This window comes from Hemicordylus capensis, chromosome 1, assembly GCF_027244095.1.
Source record: "Hemicordylus capensis ecotype Gifberg chromosome 1, rHemCap1.1.pri, whole genome shotgun sequence".
Taxonomy (NCBI): Eukaryota; Metazoa; Chordata; class Lepidosauria; order Squamata; family Cordylidae; genus Hemicordylus; species Hemicordylus capensis.
The window spans coordinates 112094958-112116903 of NC_069657.1; the positions used below are offsets into that span (position 1 = coordinate 112094958).

Consider the following 21946-nt stretch of genomic DNA (forward strand, 5'->3'; position numbering starts at 1 on the left):
TTTAAATTTCCCCTTTACGTTTTGGTCTTTTTGTGGTTGTGGTTCCCCTAACCCCCTGTTTTCCAGAGGCTTTAATGCCTCGCTAATTGTAAATTTGCTAATGGCAAGGTTTTGCCAGAATAGTACCCTAGTAGCGTTGAAGATGGAGTTCCAGTGCATTGACCTTTTGCACCAACTATCCTAGTGACCACTAGGGGCATTGGGAGTAGAGGTAGTTAGAGAGGGTCTCCTTACCTGTCCATGCTTGCCTCTGCTCTATGACCCCTGCTTTGACTCCTCAGGTACTTCCTGTTGTGAGTCAGTCCTCTTCATTTTCTCTTAGAGAGAAGATGGAAACATCTCTCTTTCTCTCCCTACCTATCCATTATGTAGCTGATAGATAGGACTAGGTCTTTCCTATCTCAAATGTACTTCACCAATAAACCTATTTGGTTTAGATTGTACAACAATCTCCATGCATGTTCTCTAAATGACTGCAACAACTGAACTCAGCACTCTATTCTGTAACTGGAGTGAGTAGCTTCTTTTGGCGCATTGCTAAATAATCTCAAATGCCAACAAGTGGTTGGCAAGGGATGTCTGTAATTGTTTATAGAGCAGATTGAACATCTTCACTGGGCCCTTTATTTCAAGATATTTTGTCCTTAACTGTCCATTATTTGAAAGGCTTCTTTCCTGTATATTAGATAAGGGATTCTACAGTAGACAGCTGTAATAACTGCTTTTCCAATTCCAGTCGTTTATAATGGTCAGAGGATTCAATGCAGGGCCATTCATACCTGTGCTCTGGTCCTTCTTGCTATGGGAACATCCTCTACATTCCATTTAGCAGTGGAAGTACTAATGCATGGAGCAAAAGCAGCTATAGTAAACACAGGTATGTATAGACTGTATTTAAAGTAGTTTTAGCTGCCTCTTGGTTTTTAAAAATACACAAAGTGGTGTACAATAAAACAACAACAATAATTAAGGTAACGAAAAATCCCAAGTTAGATTCGATCAAAGCACCTTTAAAACAATATTTTCTTTAAAGGCCTCAGAGAATGAATAGGTAGTGACTTCCCAAATTCCCCTGGAAACCAGTGCAAGTCCCAGAGTCTAAGAAGTCCTCATTAGAGCATAACTGCTTCTATTAATTCTTTCCAGTACATAATATCCGTTTCAGTCACCCAGGTCACTTTTGCAGTTCTTGTATGTGTTTTCCAGAAACATAGTATGCCTGGCCAAGGTTGAATTGAAATGGCTGTATCATGGATCCCACCATCCTGTTACCACATGTTACAGCCCGGTCTTAACCAGCCCCATGATCCTAAGCTTCACGGCTGCCACCAAGCAAACTTTTCGGTTTCCAGAGGAAACCCAGGCTGGGTCTGCTAGAACAGGCTTCCAAACCTCTGTCTTATTCAAAATTAGGTAGGGTGGAAAGGCATATAACCACAGGGTGGGGAACAGACAGCAACTACAAATTTTTAACTTCAAAACAAGATAACTTTACTTTAAAATAGTTCAATACAAAACAATAGTTTTTGTACAGAATAGCAACCAAATGAGGCTGAAGGCAGCCTCCTTATATTCTTTTTTTCTCCAATTCCCCCCCAACAAACCAATCAACGCAAATCAAGTTCCCTCATATTCATATATATATATATATATATATATATATATATATACACACACACACACCAAACCAAGAATAAAACAAACCAATAATTTGACAGTTAAAACATATAAAAACCAGATTAAAATATCCCTGAAAACACCAACTAAATAAAAAGCTTGGCTGAAGAGATGTGTCTTTAGTCATATCAAATCAAACCCTCTCTTCCCTCCAAAACCAAACCAGTTTCTCCCTCCAAAACCAAACTTTAGAACAGAAGCTGTGAACCTTTGACCCCTGCTCAGTTTTTTTAACATAGGGATTAAGCAAAGCAATTGCAATACAGAAATCTTATATACAAAATGAGGAGGTTCATTAATAATGAACCTAGTGTAATGTAATGTAATTTACTAATGTAAATTAGTAATGTGTGAGATATCTAGCTTTCAGCTACAAAGTCCCACTTTGATATTGCCCACATGGAACCCAGCATTTGATAGGTTAGGGTCTTTCCACTTAGTACTGGCCAGAATCCAATTCATGATACTGTTGCAATGTGGAGCCTTGACCATGTGAAAGCAATTTTTAGTGGTGACAATGTTGTTGAGAAAATGATTGAATTGGTCTTCCTGAGTTAGATTGGAGGTTTTTTTTGACAGATGATGTAGTCAATAAAAGATACAGCATGCAGTGGTATTTCTAAAAATTATAGCAGGTGCTTTAATTTTGGGGAAAGCAACTATTCTGCGGTTGAACTTCCAGATGTTGAAGTGTTGTTGAATGCTGCCATCTAGTGAACAAAACAGATTTTTAAAAGTACAGTTCTCTGCGAGTCTTGCTGACCTTTCCAGGGCCACACATCACTTTTTGTCATTGCACCCCCGACATAGCAGGAAGCAGAATGAGGGCCTGCAAAGCTCTCTAGGAACATAGGAAGCTTCCTTATACCAAGTCAGACCATTGGTCCATCTAGCTCAGTATTATCTACCCAGACTGGCAGCGGCTTCTCCAAGGTTACAGGCAGGAATCTCTTACAGCCCTATCTGGATATTTCAGTGGGGGAACTTGGAACCTTCTGCATGCAAGCATGCAGATCCTCTTCCCAGAGCAGCCCCATCCCCTAGGGGAATATCTTACAGTGCTCGCACGTGTAGTCTCCCATTCAAATGCAACCAGGGCAGACCCTGCATACCAAAGGAGACTATTGATGCTTCCAGTAACAAGACCAGCTCTTGTGTCTTTTCTTGTTCTAAAAACAGGTCCCTGATCCCCGCTGCCCCAACTGGATCCACGACAGAGCCAGTAATCATGTGGGTGGCCAATCTGGCCACCCAGGGCTAGCTGCCTGATCATCTGCAGGGAGAGTAGGTCAAGCCCACCCTCTTCGTAAAACCCCTTATGGCTCTCCACACTGCTTGTGTGGAGAGCCTCACTGATGTGCATTTGTATGAGTGAAACAGTGAGAAAGAGCGTGTGTCAGTGTATCAGTCTGGTATTGCAAGTGACACTGCTAACTACTGCACTAGACAGTTTTGCAATACCACACTGGTGCATGTTGGTTAGGACAGGGGAGACCACGTTCAAATCTCTGTTTTGCCATGAAGCTCTCTTGGGTGAACTTGGGACAGTCACATGGGTTGCATTCCCATGTAACAGGGAACCACAGTTGAAGGGGTCCGTGGTTCCGTGAGCATTACATGCAAATGCAGGCAATTGGAGGTAGGCACACTGACAAATTTGAGGTTTCGGATTTGGAACTCCAATCTGAACCCTTGGGTTGTAGTGAGTTTTGTCGCCACAACCTGAGGTTGGACACACCCTGCGGTACATCCAAATGCAGAACCACAGGCTGTGTCCCCTAGAACTGGAGTTCAAGGATGAAGCTCCTCCCTCAACTCTGACACAATTGGCTGTGTAGGCTGTCCTTCAGTCACGAAGGAAGGCCGCACAGCCAGTTCCCCCTCCTCTCTGCAGTCTCACTGACTGCATGGAGGGAGCTCTCCCTGTTGTCTGAATGTGGATGGGAGAGTTGGGGGGAGCAGGTGCATGGAACTGCCGGTCCATTGGACTTGCACTTCTGCGTTCTGTGAGAATGTAGCCTCTATTTCACCAAACTGACCTCACAGGGTTGCTGTGGGCGTTTTATGGAGTGGGGAAAGCCATAAATGCTTTTATGTACTCCCTGGAGGAAGGTTGGGATACAAATGTAACTCTCTCATTAAAAGGAATGTGTGACGCACCAGATCAAATGCAGCCTACCAGCTATGCTCTTTGGCCTGCCTCTTGACAACTTGTGCTTGGTAACTCCTTTGTGCAGTCCGGCAAGCTTCAAAGCAATAAGTGAAGTGTTTTACTGGTGTTTTACGAAAGTGTTCTACAAAGCAAGTGTTTTACTTCAAAGCAAGTGTGTTTATGCTGGTTTAAGACCACAATAATATATTTGATTTGAAGTGTTTTACTGAGCCCCTTATGACCACCACAGGGTGTCGATGGGTTACAAGTGAGTCAAAACTTGTCCAGGTCATATACATTTGTTACTGCATTAGCCCATAAGACATTCTGCCCTATAAGCGCTTAATAGTTCATTTAAAATCCACAGATTTCAGTTGAAATTGAGTGATTACCTTTCTGGGCTGTACTCCGCTTTTATTGGGTACAGATGACATACATTTTTCTTACTATAATATGAATATAATGAGTCAAAATTCTCATCAATTTCTTTTTCCTGTATTATTTTCTCCTGTGTGAGAGAGAATTTCTGCACCGTAAAGTAGAAGGAAGCAGGAGAACCTTGATGCATTGGTTCACCATCACTTTGGCTCTGGCTTTAAGAAAGGGAGTAGGAGCAGGAAGAGCTGCTGCCAGTGATGTAAAGTAGCAAATGCTTCCCCACTTGTCTTTCATGTACACCGCTTGCCCCCCACTCCTCAGAAGCAACAGCCACTGTCAGCACTTGACTCAGAGTATGATCAGATTGGCACACATCCATCTACCTCTGTCTGCTCTGTCTCCTCCTCCTCCTTCTCTCCTCCTCCATGATGGCAATAACCACCACATCTTGACTTGGCATGCATGCCCTCCTACATTTTCTCTTGCACACTTCTGGGCTGGCTATGAAAAGGGGGATGGAGTGGAATAGGGGAGAGTAGAGTTCAGAAGAAGCCACCTAATGGTGCAGCAGGGAAGTAACTTGCCTAGGGAGCAAGAGGTTGCTGGTTTGAATATCCGCTGCTATGGGAAACACCTATATTGGGCTGCAGCGATATAGGAAGATGCTGAAAGGCATAATCTCATACTGTGTGGGAGATGGCAATGGTAAACCCCTCCTGTATTCTACCAAAGACAACCACAGGGCTCTGTGGTTGCCAGGAGTCAACACCAACTTGATGGCACAACTTTACCTTTAGAGTACAAGAGATGCTCTCTGCTTTCTCCTCTTTTTCATATCAAGCCCAGTGGCACACAAGGGAGCTGGGGGAGGAGGGTGCATGCTGAGTCAAGCAGCAGCAGGTATTCCTGTTGCAAATAAGGAAAAGGAGGAGATGGCCATTTCCAATGGTGGCATGTGGCAGAGAGGGGTAGATTATTTATTATTTCTTGTTTACACAGTCAGGTATTATTGACTGGTTTGTTTTATCCAGACATTGAGTCCTTCCCAAGGACCTGGGATGGCTGAATTTTATTATCAATATTGTTGTTATTGTTATAGATATTGTTGCAAAATATAGACAGTTACCAGTAATATTTATTTATTTATTTATTTAATAAACTGCCTTTTCCAAAGGGTCTGGGTGGTGTAGATGAGGTGACGCACATGTTACTGCCTCCTGCTTTCCCAGTAACCCACCACAGGAGGAGACTGCCTCATTTTGCTCCATGGAAGGGCCTCCCCAGCTGCTTCCCCACACAAATCTCTTTCCCTCAGTATGTGTGCTTTATCTTCTCTAAGAAGATAAGCAGTTCCTTGCCAACCCTGCCCACAGCAGCTCATTCTTGCCTGACAGAGCAAAAGAGAAATTGCTGAGGAGGGTGGGTGGAGTGGTATTAGTAGTAGCAGCTCCTTCTGAACATTTCTTCCCTCAGCGACCATGGGGCCAGGCAACAGTAACCCATCCTCCAAGCATCTCCTGCCCTAGCTTGCTTAACAATGCTGATGGAAGAGAACCCCTACCTTTCCCCAGAATTCCTGGCAGTCAAAGAAGGAAGATTGTCCAGGGTTTCTCAGAATATGTGAACCAAGTCTGTGAACTGACTTGAACATGCATGGCAACAATATCAAGTGATGACTTGCTTGGGTGAATGGGCCATCGTAGGTGTGATACCATAGTTCACACATGCATATAGGTGGCTTGATTTCCCTACACCTGACTGTAGCTTATGAATACCAGCTTGAACAATGTAACGGCAGGAAAAGGGTATTGCCTTCATCTCCTTTTTGTGGTCTTTCCAGAGGCATCAGGTTGACCTCTGTGGGAAGCAGAATGCTGGATTAGATAGGCTGATCCAGGATGGCTCTTATGTTCTTTTGACAACTGAATATGTGACCTGAGGCCATTGCAAAGCACTGCATTTAGTCTGATGTGAGAAAGTGTGAACGTTCTGTCTGTGGTGTTATGCCTGTGACGGGCCATTCACATATACAGACTGATGTTGCCATGTGTGAACTAACCCATAGGACTGTCACATATTCTGCTGTCAGTCATCAGTGCATAGCAGTCATGTGATCTATATGCAGATGTGAACCAGTGCTAAGGCTTCTGCTTATACTGCCCATGTGTTATGTGGGCAGTGTAACCAGGATGTATTATTCCTTGTAACATGCACATTTAAGCTGCAGGTGTTTGATATCATGTACACATATTCAGATAACGGTTGAGAAACCACAAGTCTGAAACTTAAGATCACTTTGTATTTGAAATGTATAGTATTGGACAAATAATGTACAAAATGCTAATCGAAGAATGTCTTGTAAATTTTTGCTTGGCGGCATAGGCAAAAATGCATAGTTATTAAAAGAATACATAATACAAATGGGTCTATTAGAACAATATAAGGTGAAGTCAGAAGGAAATAAGCCTCATGATGCAGGTGAATGTTTTTTCAGAGTCCGTCCTGTAATTACATCTTGTGTCTTTTCATCCTTTAGTGCTTTGAGAAGCTTATCTAGAAAGGAGCGGAAGACAACATTAGTTATTCAAGAATAACAAGAGCAAATGTAATTGAAAAAATATTTTAAAACTGCATTTGCCACCATTGCAACTGTTCAGTGTAGGCTAGTGAAGCTGTTCCAAGTGGCAAAAATGTTATTACACACCACTCCTATGGAAGGTCAGGAAGGAGTTGCTGTGACCAATTTGACAATACTTTGCAGATAGAATTGCTCACATCTGTGCGCCGACTTGGATTTCAGGTTGATTGTAGCCTCATTCAGACATTATTTACTGGATTGACTCCCAAAATGCCCTGGAAGTCTTGCCCAAAACATCAATCACTTATTTCTCCCGAAGATGGTTGTTAAGTGTGCTGGTGGGCGCTTCCGTGATTGGGACATTCAGGCACCTGAGTCTGCTGATCATGAAAGCTCCTGCCATCACACTGAGCATTTGACTCTTCAGACCAAGGTTGTAAGCGGGAGGGGCACATTGGTGGAAATAAGTGACGGATGTGCCAGGTGGGACTTGCGGGGCTTGAGTACAGCCTCTGGTAAATAATGTTTGAATGAGACATATCCTATCTATCTATCTATCTATCTATCTATCTATCTATCTATCTATCTAATTTATATACTGCCTGACTCCAGAGGCTCCAGGCAGTTCACAAAAACAAACAAGAACAGCTATGAAAACAAGAATTAAATATGTAACACATTCAAAAATTATAGCAATTAAACATCTAAACAACAATTGAAAATTTAAAACTCAGACATTACTAAAAGTCTGGATAAAAAATGGACTTAGTCCTTGGACTTGGACTTAAACCTTGGACTTAATCCTGAGTAGTACCCAGGATCTGGTATGTGATGTCAGTGTCATTAACCCTTTAGGGAACAGTGACCATAGTGCAATCAAATTCAGCATACATGTGGGGAGAGAATCACCAAGGAAGTCTAATACAGACACTTTGAATTTCAGAAGAGGAAACTTCTCCAAAATGAAGAGTATGGTGAAAAGAAAGCTGAAAAGGAAAATCAGGACAGCCACTTCGCTCCAGAATGCATGGAGTTTACTCAAAACCACAGTACTAGAAGCCCAGTTAGACTGTATACCCCAAAGGAGGAAAGGTACCACTAGGTCCAGGGGGATGCCAGCATGGCTAGCAGGTAACATCAAGGAAGCTATAAAAGGGAAGAAGTCTTCAGAAATTGGAGAGCCTGTCCAAATGAAGAGAACAGAAAGGAACACAAACTCTGGCAAAAAAAATTGCAAGGTGACAATAAGGGAGGCGAAAAGAGAGTTTGAGGAACATTTAGCTAAAAGTATCAAGGGGAATAACAAAAAAATTCTTTAAATACATCAGATGCAGGAAACCCGCCAGGGAGGCGGTTGGACCATTAGACAATGAAGGAGTGAAAGGGATTATTAAGGAGGATATGGAGGTTGCAGAAAAGCTAAATGAGTTCCTTGCATCCGTTCTCACAGCAGAGGATACTAAGCATATACCTGTTCCTGAACCAGGCTTTTTGAGGATGGAGGCTAAAGAACTGAGTCAGATGGAAATGACAGGAGATGATGTTCTAAACTGTCTGGAAAAACAGAAAATTAGCAAATCGCCAGGGCTGGATGGCATACATCCAAGAGTCCTCAAAGAACTCTTAAGGTGAAATTGCCAACTTCCTTGCTGGAATATATAACTTATCCCTGCAATCAGGCTCTGTAACGGAGGACTGGAAAGTAGCCAATGTAACACCAATTTTCTAAAAGGGATCCAGAGGCGATCCAAGAAATTACAGGCCAGTTACCTTAACATCTGTTCCAGGCAAATTGATGGAAAGCATCCTCATGCATGAAATTGTAAAGCACATAGAAGAACAGGCCCTGCTGGGAAAGAACCAACATGGCTTCTGCAAAGGTAAATCTTGCCTCACAAACCTTTTGGAGTTATTTGAGAGTGTCAATAAGTGTGTGGATCAAGGTGATCCAGTTGACATAGTATACTTGGACTTCCAAAAAGCTTTCAACAAAAGTTCCTCATCAAAGACTCCTGAGAAAACTTAGCAGTCATGGGATAAGGGGACAGATACATGTGTGGATTGTTACTGGTTGAAAGACAGGAAACAGAGGGTAGGTATAAATGGAGAGTTTTCACAATGGAGGGAAGTAAGAAGTGGTGTCCCCCAGGGATCTGTATTGGGACCAGTGCTTTTTAATTTATTCATAAATGATATTGAAGTCGGGGTAAGCAGCGAGGTGGCCAGATTTGCAGATGATACCAAACTCTTTCGGGTAGTGAAATCCAAAACAGATTGTGAGGAGCTCCAAAGGGATCTCTCCAAACTGGGTGAGTTGGCGACAAAATGGCAAATACGGTTCAGTGTTGGCAAGTGTAAAGTGAAGCACATTGGGACAAAAAAACCCAACTTCAAGTATATGCTGATGGGATCTGAGCTGTCGGTGACTGACCAGCAGAAGGATCTTGGGGTTGTGGTGGACAGCTCATTGAAAGTGTTGACTCAATGTGTGGCAGCTGTGAAAAAGGCCAATTCCATGCTAGGGATCATTAGGAAGGGGATTGAAAATAGAACTGCTAATATTATAATGCCCTTACACAATGCCGAGACTTTGGTTTCGGGCAGCATAAAAATCCATTAAATAAATTTAATAAATAAATACAAAACTATGTTGCAACTACACCTGGAGCACTGCATATAATTCTGGTCACCACATCTAAAAAAGGACATGGTAGAACTGGAAAAGGTGCAGAAGAGGGCAACAAAGATGATCAGGGGTCTAGAGCACCTTTCTTATCAGGCAAGGCTAAAACACCAAGAGCTTTTTCATTTAGAAAAAGACAACTGTGGGGAGACATGATAGAAGTCTAAAAAATCATGCATGGTGTGGAGAAAGTGGATAGAGAGAAATCCTCTCACATAACACTAGAACCAAGGGTCATCCCATGAAACTGATTGCCAGGATATCTAGGACCAACAAAAGGAAGTACATTTTCACACAACACGTAATCAACTTGTGGAATTCTCTGCCACAAGATGTGGTGAAAGCCAACACCCTGGATGGCTTTAAGAGGGGTCTGGATAACCTCATGGAGGAGAAGTCTATCAACGGCTACTTGTTGGAGGGCTGTGGGCCACCTCCAGCCTCAAAGGCAGGATGTCTCTGAGTACCAGCTTCAGGGGAGTAACAGCAGGCGAGAGGGCATGCCCTCAACTCCTGCCTGTAGGCTTCCAGTGGTATCTGGTGGGCCACTCTGTGAAACCGGATGCTGGACTAGATAGGTCTTGGGCCTGATCCAGCAGGGCTGTTCTTATGGTCTTAAATGTGTCTTAAGGGCTCTTTTGAAGGCTGGTAAGTATGTTAAACCATGAATGTCTATAGGGAGCACATTCCACAGCCTAGGAGCGACTACAGAGAAGGCGCTTTCCTGAGTCACCGCCAGATGACCTGGTGGTATATGGAGATGGACCTCTCTTGATGATCTTAATGTGCAGTCAGAATAATGTAGAAGGAAGTGTTCTCCCAGATAACCCAGTCCTATGCTGTTTGGGGTTTTAAAAGTAATTCCTAGCACTTTGTATTTTGCTCAGAAACCTATTGACAGCCAATGCAACTGCTTTAAAACAGGTGTAAAATGGTCTCTTCAAGACACCCCAGAGACCAATCAAACTGCTGCATTTTGAACCAGGGTATTTAAGAGAGCACTTTCTTTGTCATGAACCCTGATGCCTGTTAAGATAATCTGGGGAGGTCCGGTTACAGTTGCCACTGGCTTCTCTGGTGGCGACTTGGGATTGGACCTTCTCTTTGGCTGCCCCAGGTCTTTGAAATGCTCTCCCTGTCAAAATAAGAGCTTCTCCATCTCTGATTGCTTTTAAAAAGACCCTTAAGACACCTGTTTTCTCAGGCTTTTAATTAAAACTATTTTTAAACTGTTTGTTTTATTCTGTAAAATTTTTTAAACTGTGTTTATTCTGTGAAAGTTTTTTATCCCCCCCCATTTTTATATTGAGAAGCAATTTCTTTCACTCCCCACCCCTCTCTGAACATACTACCTTTTATCCAAAATGTGGGTGTGTAGTGGCACATTGCGGAAGATATTGGCGAGGAGGCTAGTGGTGTGATCCCTTTCTACCCTCTGCACATGCTAACCATTATGCACTGCTTATAGCCATATGTATAAAGGATTCCTTCTAGGCCTTTCGGGAAGTGAACTGTAATAATCCTGTATGCTTAGCTTGTTTCTGTGTTGAAACTGCACGTCCACCAGCACCCCTGGAAGTTCATATTATGCCAGTTAGCGCAGCGAGGCATGGATGGGGCTTACTCACAACATATAGAGAAGATGAGCGATGATCTGCCTGAGATTGGAATGTGTTTGGCTTATGGCCCAGCGCACCAGGCTCTTACACACAGCTGATAAAGAGGGGCTTACTGCCCCTTTCTTGATGCTGCTTGTAAGAATTGTAACAGTATAAGAGAGACACGCAGACATTTTAGTCTTTGGAGTTCAGCGTAGACTGAAGCCCAGGAAGATGCTGTGCAAACGCAAGCAGGGGTTCCGTTCTGTTCATCGTCCAGAAGGATTCCCTGATGAACACGATCTCACCAGATCAGGGACGTATGCTTTATCTTTTGTTCTGTAATCCTCTTTAAACCATTTATTCAGCTTTGTCTAATAAAAACCTCTTTAGCATTCACACTAGTTTGAGTTTATTGCCTCTGAATCAAAAAAACAACCTGTTGGACACCGGCCGGCTACCAGTACCAATACAGGGTGATGCCTTCTAAAGTTCCTCAGGCCATATAATTATATCCATAGTCAGTGCCAAAACATGTCAGTGCTGAAACAATCCACATATGATTGCATTTGCTTTTGGCATTAGGTTCCCGCTGTTGACATGAGCAAGTTAAAGCACTAGAACGTTAGACAGAAAAATGGAAACACCCTACTTGCTGCAAAACAAAGCCATTTCAGATGCAGAAGTTTAGGCACTTTTTTTTTTTTAAAGAACAAAACAGAAGAGGTACACCTAATGGCACAGTGGGGAAATGACTTGATTATCAAGCCAGAGGTTGCCAGTTTGAATTCCCGCTGGTATGTTTCTCTGACTATGGGAAACATCTATATCGGGCAGCAGTGATATGGGAAGATGCTGTAAGGCATCATCTCATACTGTGTGGGAGGAGGCAATGGTAAACCCCTTCTGTATTCTACCATAGACAACCACAGGGCTCTGTGGTTGCCAGGCATCGACACTGACTCGACAACACACTTTATCTTTACCCATTGCCAAGTTTATTAGGGAAGAAAATCCCCATGGTTAAAGAAAGAGAGACTGCTTTGTGCTTCTATTCTGAATTAGAGGTAAAGGATGCCACTTCCTCCACCCACCCCCAAGGTTTTGCTGTGCTTAGATATTGGGGTCTATGGTGGCTATGTTAAATTGGGTGGTTGATTAATGTGTATAACTCTAGAGTCTGTAATCACTATGAATGTTCAGCCTTTAATCCAATATTAAACATTATGTAAAGTTTAATCATTGTGTAACCAAAAACCAATCACATACAGTAAACCGTATGACCGAAAACATCCTATACAGAAAAAAACTGTTGGAAATTCTCTGTGGTGAGAGAATCCCTTTCTCAATATAGCAGAGTGCACAGAGGCACAAACACAGCGATAGATTAGTTAGGCATGCGTGTGTGCTGAGAGTAAAGTAACTTGGAGCCAATTGCTAGTTTCAAATCAATATAAAAGGCATTTATTAAGGAACTCCATTCTAGACAAAAGGTGCAGGGAGAGAACCTTGCCATGTTGCAAGGTAGGCAGCCAGGTAGCAAGAGAGAGAGGAGGAGGAAGGAAGTTGAATCCCCTGAGATTAAAAATCTACATTTCAAAGGGATAGCATCAGAGCAGTGGAGAAGGGATGACCAATGTCTTGACCCTCTAGCCCTCTGACTTACTAGTCTGTCCTCCACTGTCTGAGGCAAGAGACAGCGCAAAGTCCTTTAACTTTCCAACACCCCCTCTCGATGTCTCGTGACTCAGTTCACAAGATTCATTTTCTCTCTCAGCTTTTCAAAGTAGGGTCTTGGTAGTGGCTTAGTGAGTATGTCTGCAAGCATTTCATTTGCTGGGCAGTAGATCAGCTTGATTAGTCCATCCTTCTGCAGACTTCTCACTACATGGTACTTTACATCAATATGTCTGGAACTCCTCTTTACATCTTCTTGTTTGGAGAGTTGAATGCAGCTTTGGTTGTCTTCATTCACTGGTATGGGCTGTGGTACATCTGTACCTAGGTCCTTCAGTAGTTGACACAGCCATTGTATCTCGTGACAGCCCTGTGCAGCTGATACATATTCCACTTCAGTGGTTGATGATGCTACTATGTCTTGTTTTCTGCTTGACCAGCTTATCGCTCCATCTCCATAGAAAATTATGCAACCGCTGGTGGATTTCCTGTCTGTTATATCTCCACCCCAGTCTACATATGCTTCAAGTTTTGGTTGACTGTTAGCTGGCAGCTTGAGCTTAAAGTGTGCAGTACCCTTTAGGTACCTAACAAGTCTCTTAATTGCATTCCAGTCCTTGACTGTTGGTGATGCAGTCTTTCTACAAAGTAAGCCAACTGCTGTACTGATATCTGGCCTAGTGAGTGTACTAATGTATAAAAGCTTACCCAATGCTTCACGATATCTATGGTTGTCAGATAGTGGCTCAGTTTGATCTTCTTGCTTTATGTAGTTCACTTCCATTGGAGTTGGTGTAGGATTTGCATTTTCCAGCCTTAGCAAATTTATCAAATCTTTAATTTTCTGTTCTTGGTTGATGAGGAAACTTCCATCTTTCTCTCTTTGTACTTGAATGCCCAAGTAGTGTGCAATGTTGCCAAGTCGCTTGACTTCCACTTCTTTGTTCAGATGATCCATTATTTCCTTGCTGTCATCTGGATTTTCATAGGCAAGTATCAAATCATCAACATATGCCAAAATATAAGTCCATTTGCCATCTATGCATCTCGTGTATAGACAGGGATCTGCGTTGCTTCTTTTGAAGTTTGCTTGAAGCAGCATATCATTCAGTTTTATATTCCATGCTCTGGCAGCATGCAAGAGTGCAGTTTTCATGTCTAGGTGTTCAACATACATTCCTTTGCTAGCAGCAGTACTTAACTGAGTCCTTACTGTGGTATGTTTAAACACTGGTGCAAAGGTTTCATCATAATCTTCTGGTTGTGGGAGCTGGGATATTTCCTCCCATGATGAAGGTTCTGGTTGTTCCGCTGTTCTTGCGAGGTAGGACAGCCTCGGAGCTGGAACACCTCTGTTTGAGTGTGTTGATTGCCTCACCTCACCCTCTGTGGTCCCTTCCATTACCTCAGGTGCGTCTGGTGGGTCGCTGGGGGTCTCTGTGTCGACTGTGGTTGGTTCTGGATCTGCTGTCTCCTCCTCCTCAATTCCTCTGAGATCAGGAAGCATAATCCAGTCATCAGGGTGCTTGGTCTGCTTGCTTGCTTCGGTGTACGCCTCCTCTGAAGGTGTAGCTCTTTCATTCTCTTCAAAACACACTGCTCTGCTTATGGTTATCCTGTTGGTGTCAGGATCCAGAATTCTGTAGGCTTTGGATTGTGCTGCGTAGCCTACAAAAATCCCTTTTGTGGCCCTAGCCCCTAACTTAGTCCTTTTCCCCTTTGGGATGTATGAGTAAGCCGTGCTTCCAAAGAAACGCAGGTGCGTCAGGGACGGCTTATGACCCTGCCAAAGTTCATAAGGTGTTGTTTCTATAGGCTTTGTGTGCATTCTGTTTTGTATGTATGTAGCAGTCATGATGCCTTCTCCCCAGAATTTCTGTGGGAGGTGTGCGTCAGCAAGCATGCATCTTACCATGTCCAGTAACTTCTGTTCTTTCGTTCTGCGATTCCATTTTGGGGCGGGCAGTAAGGCACCGTAGTTTGATGCACGATTCCATGTTCTCTCAAGAACTGCTGTGTAGCGCTGGACATATATTCTCCTCCATTGTCTGTGCGCAGGATCTTTGGCTTCCAGCCAAATTTGTTGCTTACCATCGCCACATATCCTTTCAATTTCTCGAGCATCTCTGACTTTTCCTTTAGTAGAAAAACACACGTGTATTGTGAGAAATCATCTGTTATAGTTAGAAAATATTTTTGATTACCTATGGTTGCTGGTAGTGGTCCTGATATGTCGCTGTGGATCAGATCCAAGGGTTTTTCAGTCTTCCTTTCACTCTGCTTTGGATATGGGTGGTTTACTGCTTTGAACTTAAGGCAAGAAACACAGTTAGTTACAATGTCACATGGTACAAAATCAATGCCATTAGCTAATCCCTGTTCCTTCATGTTCTGAATTGATTCAAAACTCCTGTGTCCTAGTCTCCTATGCCATAGTTCTCATGGCATAGGAGCGAGCAGTTCTCATGTAGGCACGATTTGGCAAGGTTTACTTCATTTGGCTTGCATGCCTCAGGTTGTGGTCTTTCTCTGTCTGTAGAGTGCTCTTCCACATGATAAAGACCTTTGAAATTAGAGCCTACATGGCAAACTTCTCCATTCTGGGTAACAACACATTGTCCATCTTTAATATACAGTTCATAGCCTTGCTGCTCTAGCTTGGAAATTGAAATCAAGGAGCTTGAGAAGTCAGGTATATACAAAACATCTTTAAGAAAAAATGGCTTAACAGATCCATCCAGCAATTTGCAATACAAAATTCCTTCGCCTTTCATCTTGGCTTTAATTGTAGTATTATTGCCAAATAAACAGTCTCTTCAGGAATATCAAACAGTTCAGTACAGAAACTTAGATTCTTAGAGATATTCACAGATGACCCAGAATCTAAAATAAACTTCTCATTCTCTTGTGTTAGGTAAACATTATAGCTCTTGTTTAAATATCTTTCTGTATTAAAATGATTCCCATTTCTTTCAGTAGAATCAGTCCTTCTTGTCTGATTGAAAACCTTTGTTTGATCAAAAGCTCTTTGTCTGATTCTTGGGACAGTTCGCCACCCGGTGGCCAAATTCGTTACACAAAAAACACCTAAAGGCTTTGTTTCCAGCTGACCTCATTTCAGCACTGGCGGTCATGTGACCTCTCTCTCTGGGCTGAGTTTCTCTGGTGTAATCAGCTCTCTTTGTATGCAAATGTGAGGGGCCCATGCGGTTCCCTCTTGCAGCATTCCCTCCCCATCTCGGGTTACGTCTGGAATGATGAATTGTTGCTTTAAGAGCAAAGTTATTTGCCAACTCACTTTCAGAGCGTGAGCTCAAAAGGTTTCTTCTGCTTGTCTCTGAGCTTAACATTTCCACAGCCTTTTCAAAGCTTAGATTGGTGTGGGTTTCCAATTGCCCGATTATACTGCTATAGGTGGGGGGCATGCTGAGGAACAGAGCTTCCAGCCTCTCTGAGAATTCTTCCCCTGCCACTTTAAATTGAAAAAAGAAATCTTCTAAAATTCCCACAAAAGTAGAAAAGCAGTCCCCTTCTTTATATTGGAGCTCTTGCATTTTTCTGCGTAAATTAAAGGTGTATGCCCATCCCCTTTTCATATGCATGGAATCTAGCTTGTTTAGCATTTCCTTTGAGGTTCCAAGATCACAAATACTGTAAAGGTAATTTTTACTCACAGAAGCTGTAATCAAAGCTTGTGATCTTGCGTCTTGGCGGACCCATTTCTCTTTCAGGGCTTTCTCAGCATTTGTGGTTCCATCTGGGGGGGGGGTCTTCCTCAGTAACTTGGTGGAGTCCCTCTGCTTTCAGTGCAATCCTCAGTCGAGTCTTCCATTCCAAGTAATTGTCTGCATCCAGGATGGTAAGTCTGAGTTTTCCCTCCAGGTATGCAGCCATCCTCATCGGCTCCAAAAGGCAGTTGCTGTAGATTAGCAATTCAAAGTGTCCACGCTAGATCTCAATGGATCTCCTGGAACAAACCTAACTCTCTAGTTGCAGCACATGCAGCTCAAAATACTGGGCTCCCATAACCTGTTGGAAATTCTCTGTGGTGAGAGAATCCTTTTCTCAATATAGCAGAGTGCACAGAGGCACAAACACAGCGGTAGATTAGTTAGGCATGCGTGTGTGCTGAGAGTAAAGTAACTTGGAGCCAATTGCTAGTTTCAAATCAATATAAAAGGCATTTATTAAGGAACTCCATTCTAGATAGGAAAGTGAGGATTTAGGATCTCTAATCTATCTATCTAAGTGGATGCAGTTGGATTCTGCATCCTCTCTGCACAAAAGGTGCAGGGAGAGAACCTTGCCATGTTGCAAGGTAGGCAGCCAGGTAGCAAGAGAGAGAGAAGGAGGAAGGAAGTTGAATCCCCTGAGATTAGCAATCTACATTTCAAAGGGATAGCATCAGAGCAGTGGAGAAGGGATGACAAATATCTTGACCCTCTAGCCCTCTGACTTACTAGTCTGTCCTCCACTGTCTGAGGCAAGAGACAGCGCAAAGTCCTTTAACTTTCCAACAAAAACAACCAGCCAAACATCTATAACCAACATGTATAGACAATAAAATACAAAACACATGTAAAGACATTTAATTGTAAACTCCATTGAAGAATCCAAGGTCTTCAAAGTTCCCAACTGCAGCTCTTCTTATAGGGACCAAGTCCAGGATAGTTCAGAGCAGGGATTCTCAACGTTGGGTCCCCAGATGTTATTGGACTTCAACTCCCATAATCCCCAGCCTCAGTGGCCTTTGCTGGGGATAATGTGAATTGAAGTCCAATAACATCTGGGGACCCAACGTTGAGAATCATTGGTTCAGAGGGATGCCAACATTTCAATGATGATCTCTAGGAATCTCCCCAGTGTTTATACATACATGCAGTTCTGCTCAGAAACCTCAGGACTGGAGAAGGGAAGACCCTCTGAACTATCAGGGACTTGGTCTCTATAAGAAGAGCTGCAGCTGGGAACTTTGAGCCACTTTGGAGTTATATATTGTTGCCAATTTTGGCTGTTGGAGTTATTTCCTTGTCTCAATAAGACCTTGTGTTCTTCAATGGAGTTTACAATTAAATGTCTTTACATGTGTTTTGTATTTTATTGTCTATACATTTTGGTTATAGATGTTTGGCTAGTTGTTTTTTTTCTGTATAGGATGTTTGATTAAACTTTACATTATGTTTAGTATATAGGTCTATGTTACTTCCATTGTTACTTTAGAGTGGTGAGCATTTTATTCACGGGTTGGGTTGGTTAATCTCCTTCATGGTTCTGTGAATTCCCCCTTCTCTTTGGTTCTTAATCCAATATTGGGAGATTGCAATCCAGAGGTTTGCATTGTAGCTTTAAAATTCCCAGTGGATGGAAGAGTCAGTCTTGCAGTAGTGAGCAAATATTGTCCGCTTTGATAAGCAGGGTTTACCTTGGATGGGTGACTACATGTGAACACTGTTTTCTGTAAGATATTCCACTTAGGAATTAGGACCATGGCTTAGTGGTAGAGATGTGCACAAAATGGGTTTTGTGTTACATTTCAAGTTTGGAACAAAATGCAAAATGCTCAAAATGTTTCATTGAAACAATGGCCAAGCTGGATGTTTCAATGGAACACTCAAAATGTTTCAAGTGTTTCAAGGACCATTTTGAAAGGTTGTTTTTCTGGGGAGAGTGTGTCTACCTATTGGGGTCAGCAAGTAGACCAGTCTCCTGAGATGTGCTTATGTGCTAAGTCCGGACTTAGTGCATTGGCATGCCTCAGAGGACTGGTCTATCTGCCCAGCCCAACAGGTAGACCCACTTTGCCTGGAAAAACAGCCCTCCAAAATGACACTTGAAACACTCAAAATGATTTGAGCTTGAAATGGGGTCATATTGTTTCGAGCTCAAAACAGGCCCTTTATTTTAAAGGTGTTTCATTTTGAGCCCAAAACACTTGAAATGGCTGTTTCAAGCTTGAATCGTTTTGCACATTTCTACTCAGAGATAGAGCAGCTGATCACATGCAGAAGGTTCCTGGTTCATCTCTAGGTAGGACTGGGAGAGACTTCAACATGAAACCTTGGAGAGCTGCTGCCAGTCAGTGTAGACAAGACTGAGCTAGATGGACCAATGATCTGACTTGGTATAAAGCAGCTTCCTATGTTCCTGTGAGTAAGAGACAAAGTAGCTGTGGTTCTCCTATACCTTCCTTTGTTGATCCTATGAGGACTCTCCCACCTGCTTGATGACATATTTGTAGTACTGCTTGTTGAAGAAGGTGGAGAAGCATGCCGGATTACAGGATTGTGGAAAGAGTGGACAGGAGAAGCTATATCTGTGTGATTTCTACTATATCAAGGATATTTAATTAAGCAAAACAGATCCCAGGGTTGCAATCTGGCAACAATGTAATGGCAGATCAGCACCAGCTGCTTCTTCACGGAAAGTCTGAAAATGGTTTAGGCATTCTGATATTTGATGTCTGGGAGTACTGAGGTTGCACTTGCCAGATTTCTTTATGGAAATGACCTTTGGTCTTTTAATATTTTGTGGAGAAGAGATAATCTGGGTCCAATTTAAAGTGCTGGTTCTCACCTACAAAACCCTTATGGGCTTAGCACCTGTATATCTCCAGGATCTCAGCCAGATGTATCCAGTTATGTGAGGTCTTCTCAGCTGGCCCTCCTTAATGTCCCTGGCCCTGGCATAGTGCGTGGTGCCTGGGCCCATAGGAGGGCCTTCTCTATGGCCGCCCCTCTTCTTTGGAACACCCTTCCTCCCCAGATTCGTTCAGCCCTCTCAATGGCTTTTAAGGCCCTTTCTTAAGACTTAACTTTTCCTCCAGGCTTTTGCTCTTTAATTTTTTAAAAAAATTATTGCTATTGTTATAGTTATTGTTCACTGACTAGAGTCTTTGGAAGAGGCAGTATAGAAGAAATTTCTAATAAATAAATAAATAAATAAATAAATAATTTTGGCAGATGCTGCTTGTATTGTATTAGTGCTGCTTTTGTGTGAGAAGCAGAATTTTTCTCACTTGGGCAGCAATTAGAAGTATTGGGCCAGTCCCAAACAAAACCAGGTACAGCTTATGGGACATACTTCCCTCAGGATTATAGGGCCCAGATGGAAGTTCTGAATTCAAGGTATTTAGGTCAGAATTGAAGTGCTGGGAACTAAAATGAAACAAATTACTGGAGTTCCAGCCTCTAGATATACAGTGTTCGGAATAAAAGTGTGTGTGGTGATATCTTCTATTTTGGGACTATAATTGGCAATTCCTATTGTACCATTGGTATTTGCCAAATATAATTGCTTTCCATGTTTGAGGTGTAATGGTGGAGACACGGGGTGGATAGTTAGGGTACAAGATCAAGAGATTCTTTGGATTATATACTTTGGATTGGATAGTTGGGGCTCAGCTTGTTTCTCTGGGTTACTCACATTGCTGTGGGTCTGAGCCGTCTCCAGTGAGTGCCAATAGTTCCAGCTCTTTCAGACGGATGCCAAGCTCACAGATCTCCCCATCTGGCTGTTGCTGCTGGTGTGCCCCACTTCCACACTGGGGAGTGCTTTCAGCAGCAGGACAGAAGAAGCGCAGTGGCTCATAGGGGATGGGGGCCAGGCCAGCTGGCCAAGGAGGTGGGCAACAGCGCTCATTGGCAGGGAGGAGCCCAAGGCCAGGTGGAGGTCTCTGAGGCCCAGCTGATCCTGCTTCACCCCCTCGCAACGGCACAAAAAGCTTCCGCCAAAGACTACAGTCAGCTAGGGTAGTGCTTGGTGCAGTTCGGTCATAGAGAGAAGGGAAGTATAGAGGGGGTGGTAGCCTGGGGGATGGAGGGGGCTGTTGCTGGTGGCTCATGGTTCATGAGACTGCTCCTAAGGGCTCAGCAACCACTGCTGTTACCTTGGAAACAGTAGAATCTGGAAGAATTCATGGGATTATAGGGTTCTGTGTAGAATACTATTCTATACTACTCTACAAGGTATATCTGCCACTTTAACCACAAGGAACTCTCACAGGAAGTAGATCTTAGAAGAAAGTGGTAAGGGAGATAAGAAAGCTAGAATCTAGCTTGAAACCACAAACAGCGGTTCACAACAGAGGATTAAAACATGCAATTAAAATACATAACACATTAAATCATAACAGACAAAAAAGAAGAAAATAAAATACAAAATAAAATACAAAACAGCTTTAAAACTCATTTTAAAATTAGTTAATAATCAGATCAAATCTGAAAACTCAAATTTAAAAGGCCTGGGTGAACAAAAAGTTCTTTATTTGGCATCTAAAAGAACGCATTGATGAAGCCAGGTGAATCTCACTGGAGAGGCTATTCCATAAATGGGTGCAACCGCCAAAAAGGCCCTCTCCCTGGTAGCCACCTGCCTCACCTCATTTGGCAGGGGGACCCGGAAGATGGCCTCTGAAGATCTTAAAGTTTGGGTAGGGATATATGGGTCAAGGCACTCTCTCAGGTAACCCGGTCCCAAACCATTTAGGGCTTTAATGGTTAAAACCAGCACTTTGAATTGGGACTGGAAACAGACTGGGAGCCAGTGCAGCTGATGAAGCACTGGTATGATATGATCAAAATGTCCAGTCCCAGTTAATAATCCTGCAGCCCAGTTTTGTACCAGTTCCAGTTTCTGGACCATTTTCAAAGGCAGCCCCACGTACAACACACTGCAGTAATCTAAGCGAGAGTTTACGAGAGCATGAGTAACTGTGGCCAAGCTAAGCTATCTTTGTCCAGGTAAGGTCGCAATTGGTGTATCAGCTGAAGCTGATAAAAGGCTCTCTGAGCTACAGTCTCGTGACAGTGCTGAATCAATGAGCACCCTCAGACTGTGAACCTGGTCCTTCAGGGATAGTGCAACCCTAACTAGAACAGGCTGAACATCATTCACTTGGGCAGAGGAACCACCGACCAACAGTACTTCAGTCTTCCCTGGATTGAGTCTCAGCTTATTCACCCTCATCCAGTCCATTATTATACCCAAGCTCCAATTCAGGACAGTCACCACTTCATCTGCGTCTGATGAAAAAGAGAGATACAACTGAGTGTCATCTGCATATTGATGACACCTCAAGCCAAATCTCCTGATGACCTCTCCCAGCGGTTTCATGTAGATATTAAACAGCATAGGGGAAAGAATGGAACCCTGCGGAACCCCATAACAAAACTGCCAAGGGGTTAAGTAGTAACCCCCCAAGCACC

General features: G+C 43.0%; 1 protein-coding gene across 1 annotated transcript; it reads right to left on the bottom strand.

The window, feature by feature from the left end:
* Positions 1 to 6486: 6486 nt before the first annotated feature.
* On the bottom strand, positions 6487 to 20612 carry C1H11orf91 (chromosome 1 C11orf91 homolog). Its single transcript, XM_053274598.1, has 2 exons — positions 20166 to 20612; positions 6487 to 6760 (listed from the first exon to the last, which is right to left on the bottom strand). The coding sequence occupies exons 1-2, from the start codon at positions 20581 to 20583 to the stop codon at positions 6675 to 6677; spliced, it is 504 nt and encodes a 167-aa protein (XP_053130573.1). The 5' UTR covers positions 20584 to 20612; the 3' UTR covers positions 6487 to 6674.
* Positions 20613 to 21946: the final 1334 nt, after the last annotated feature.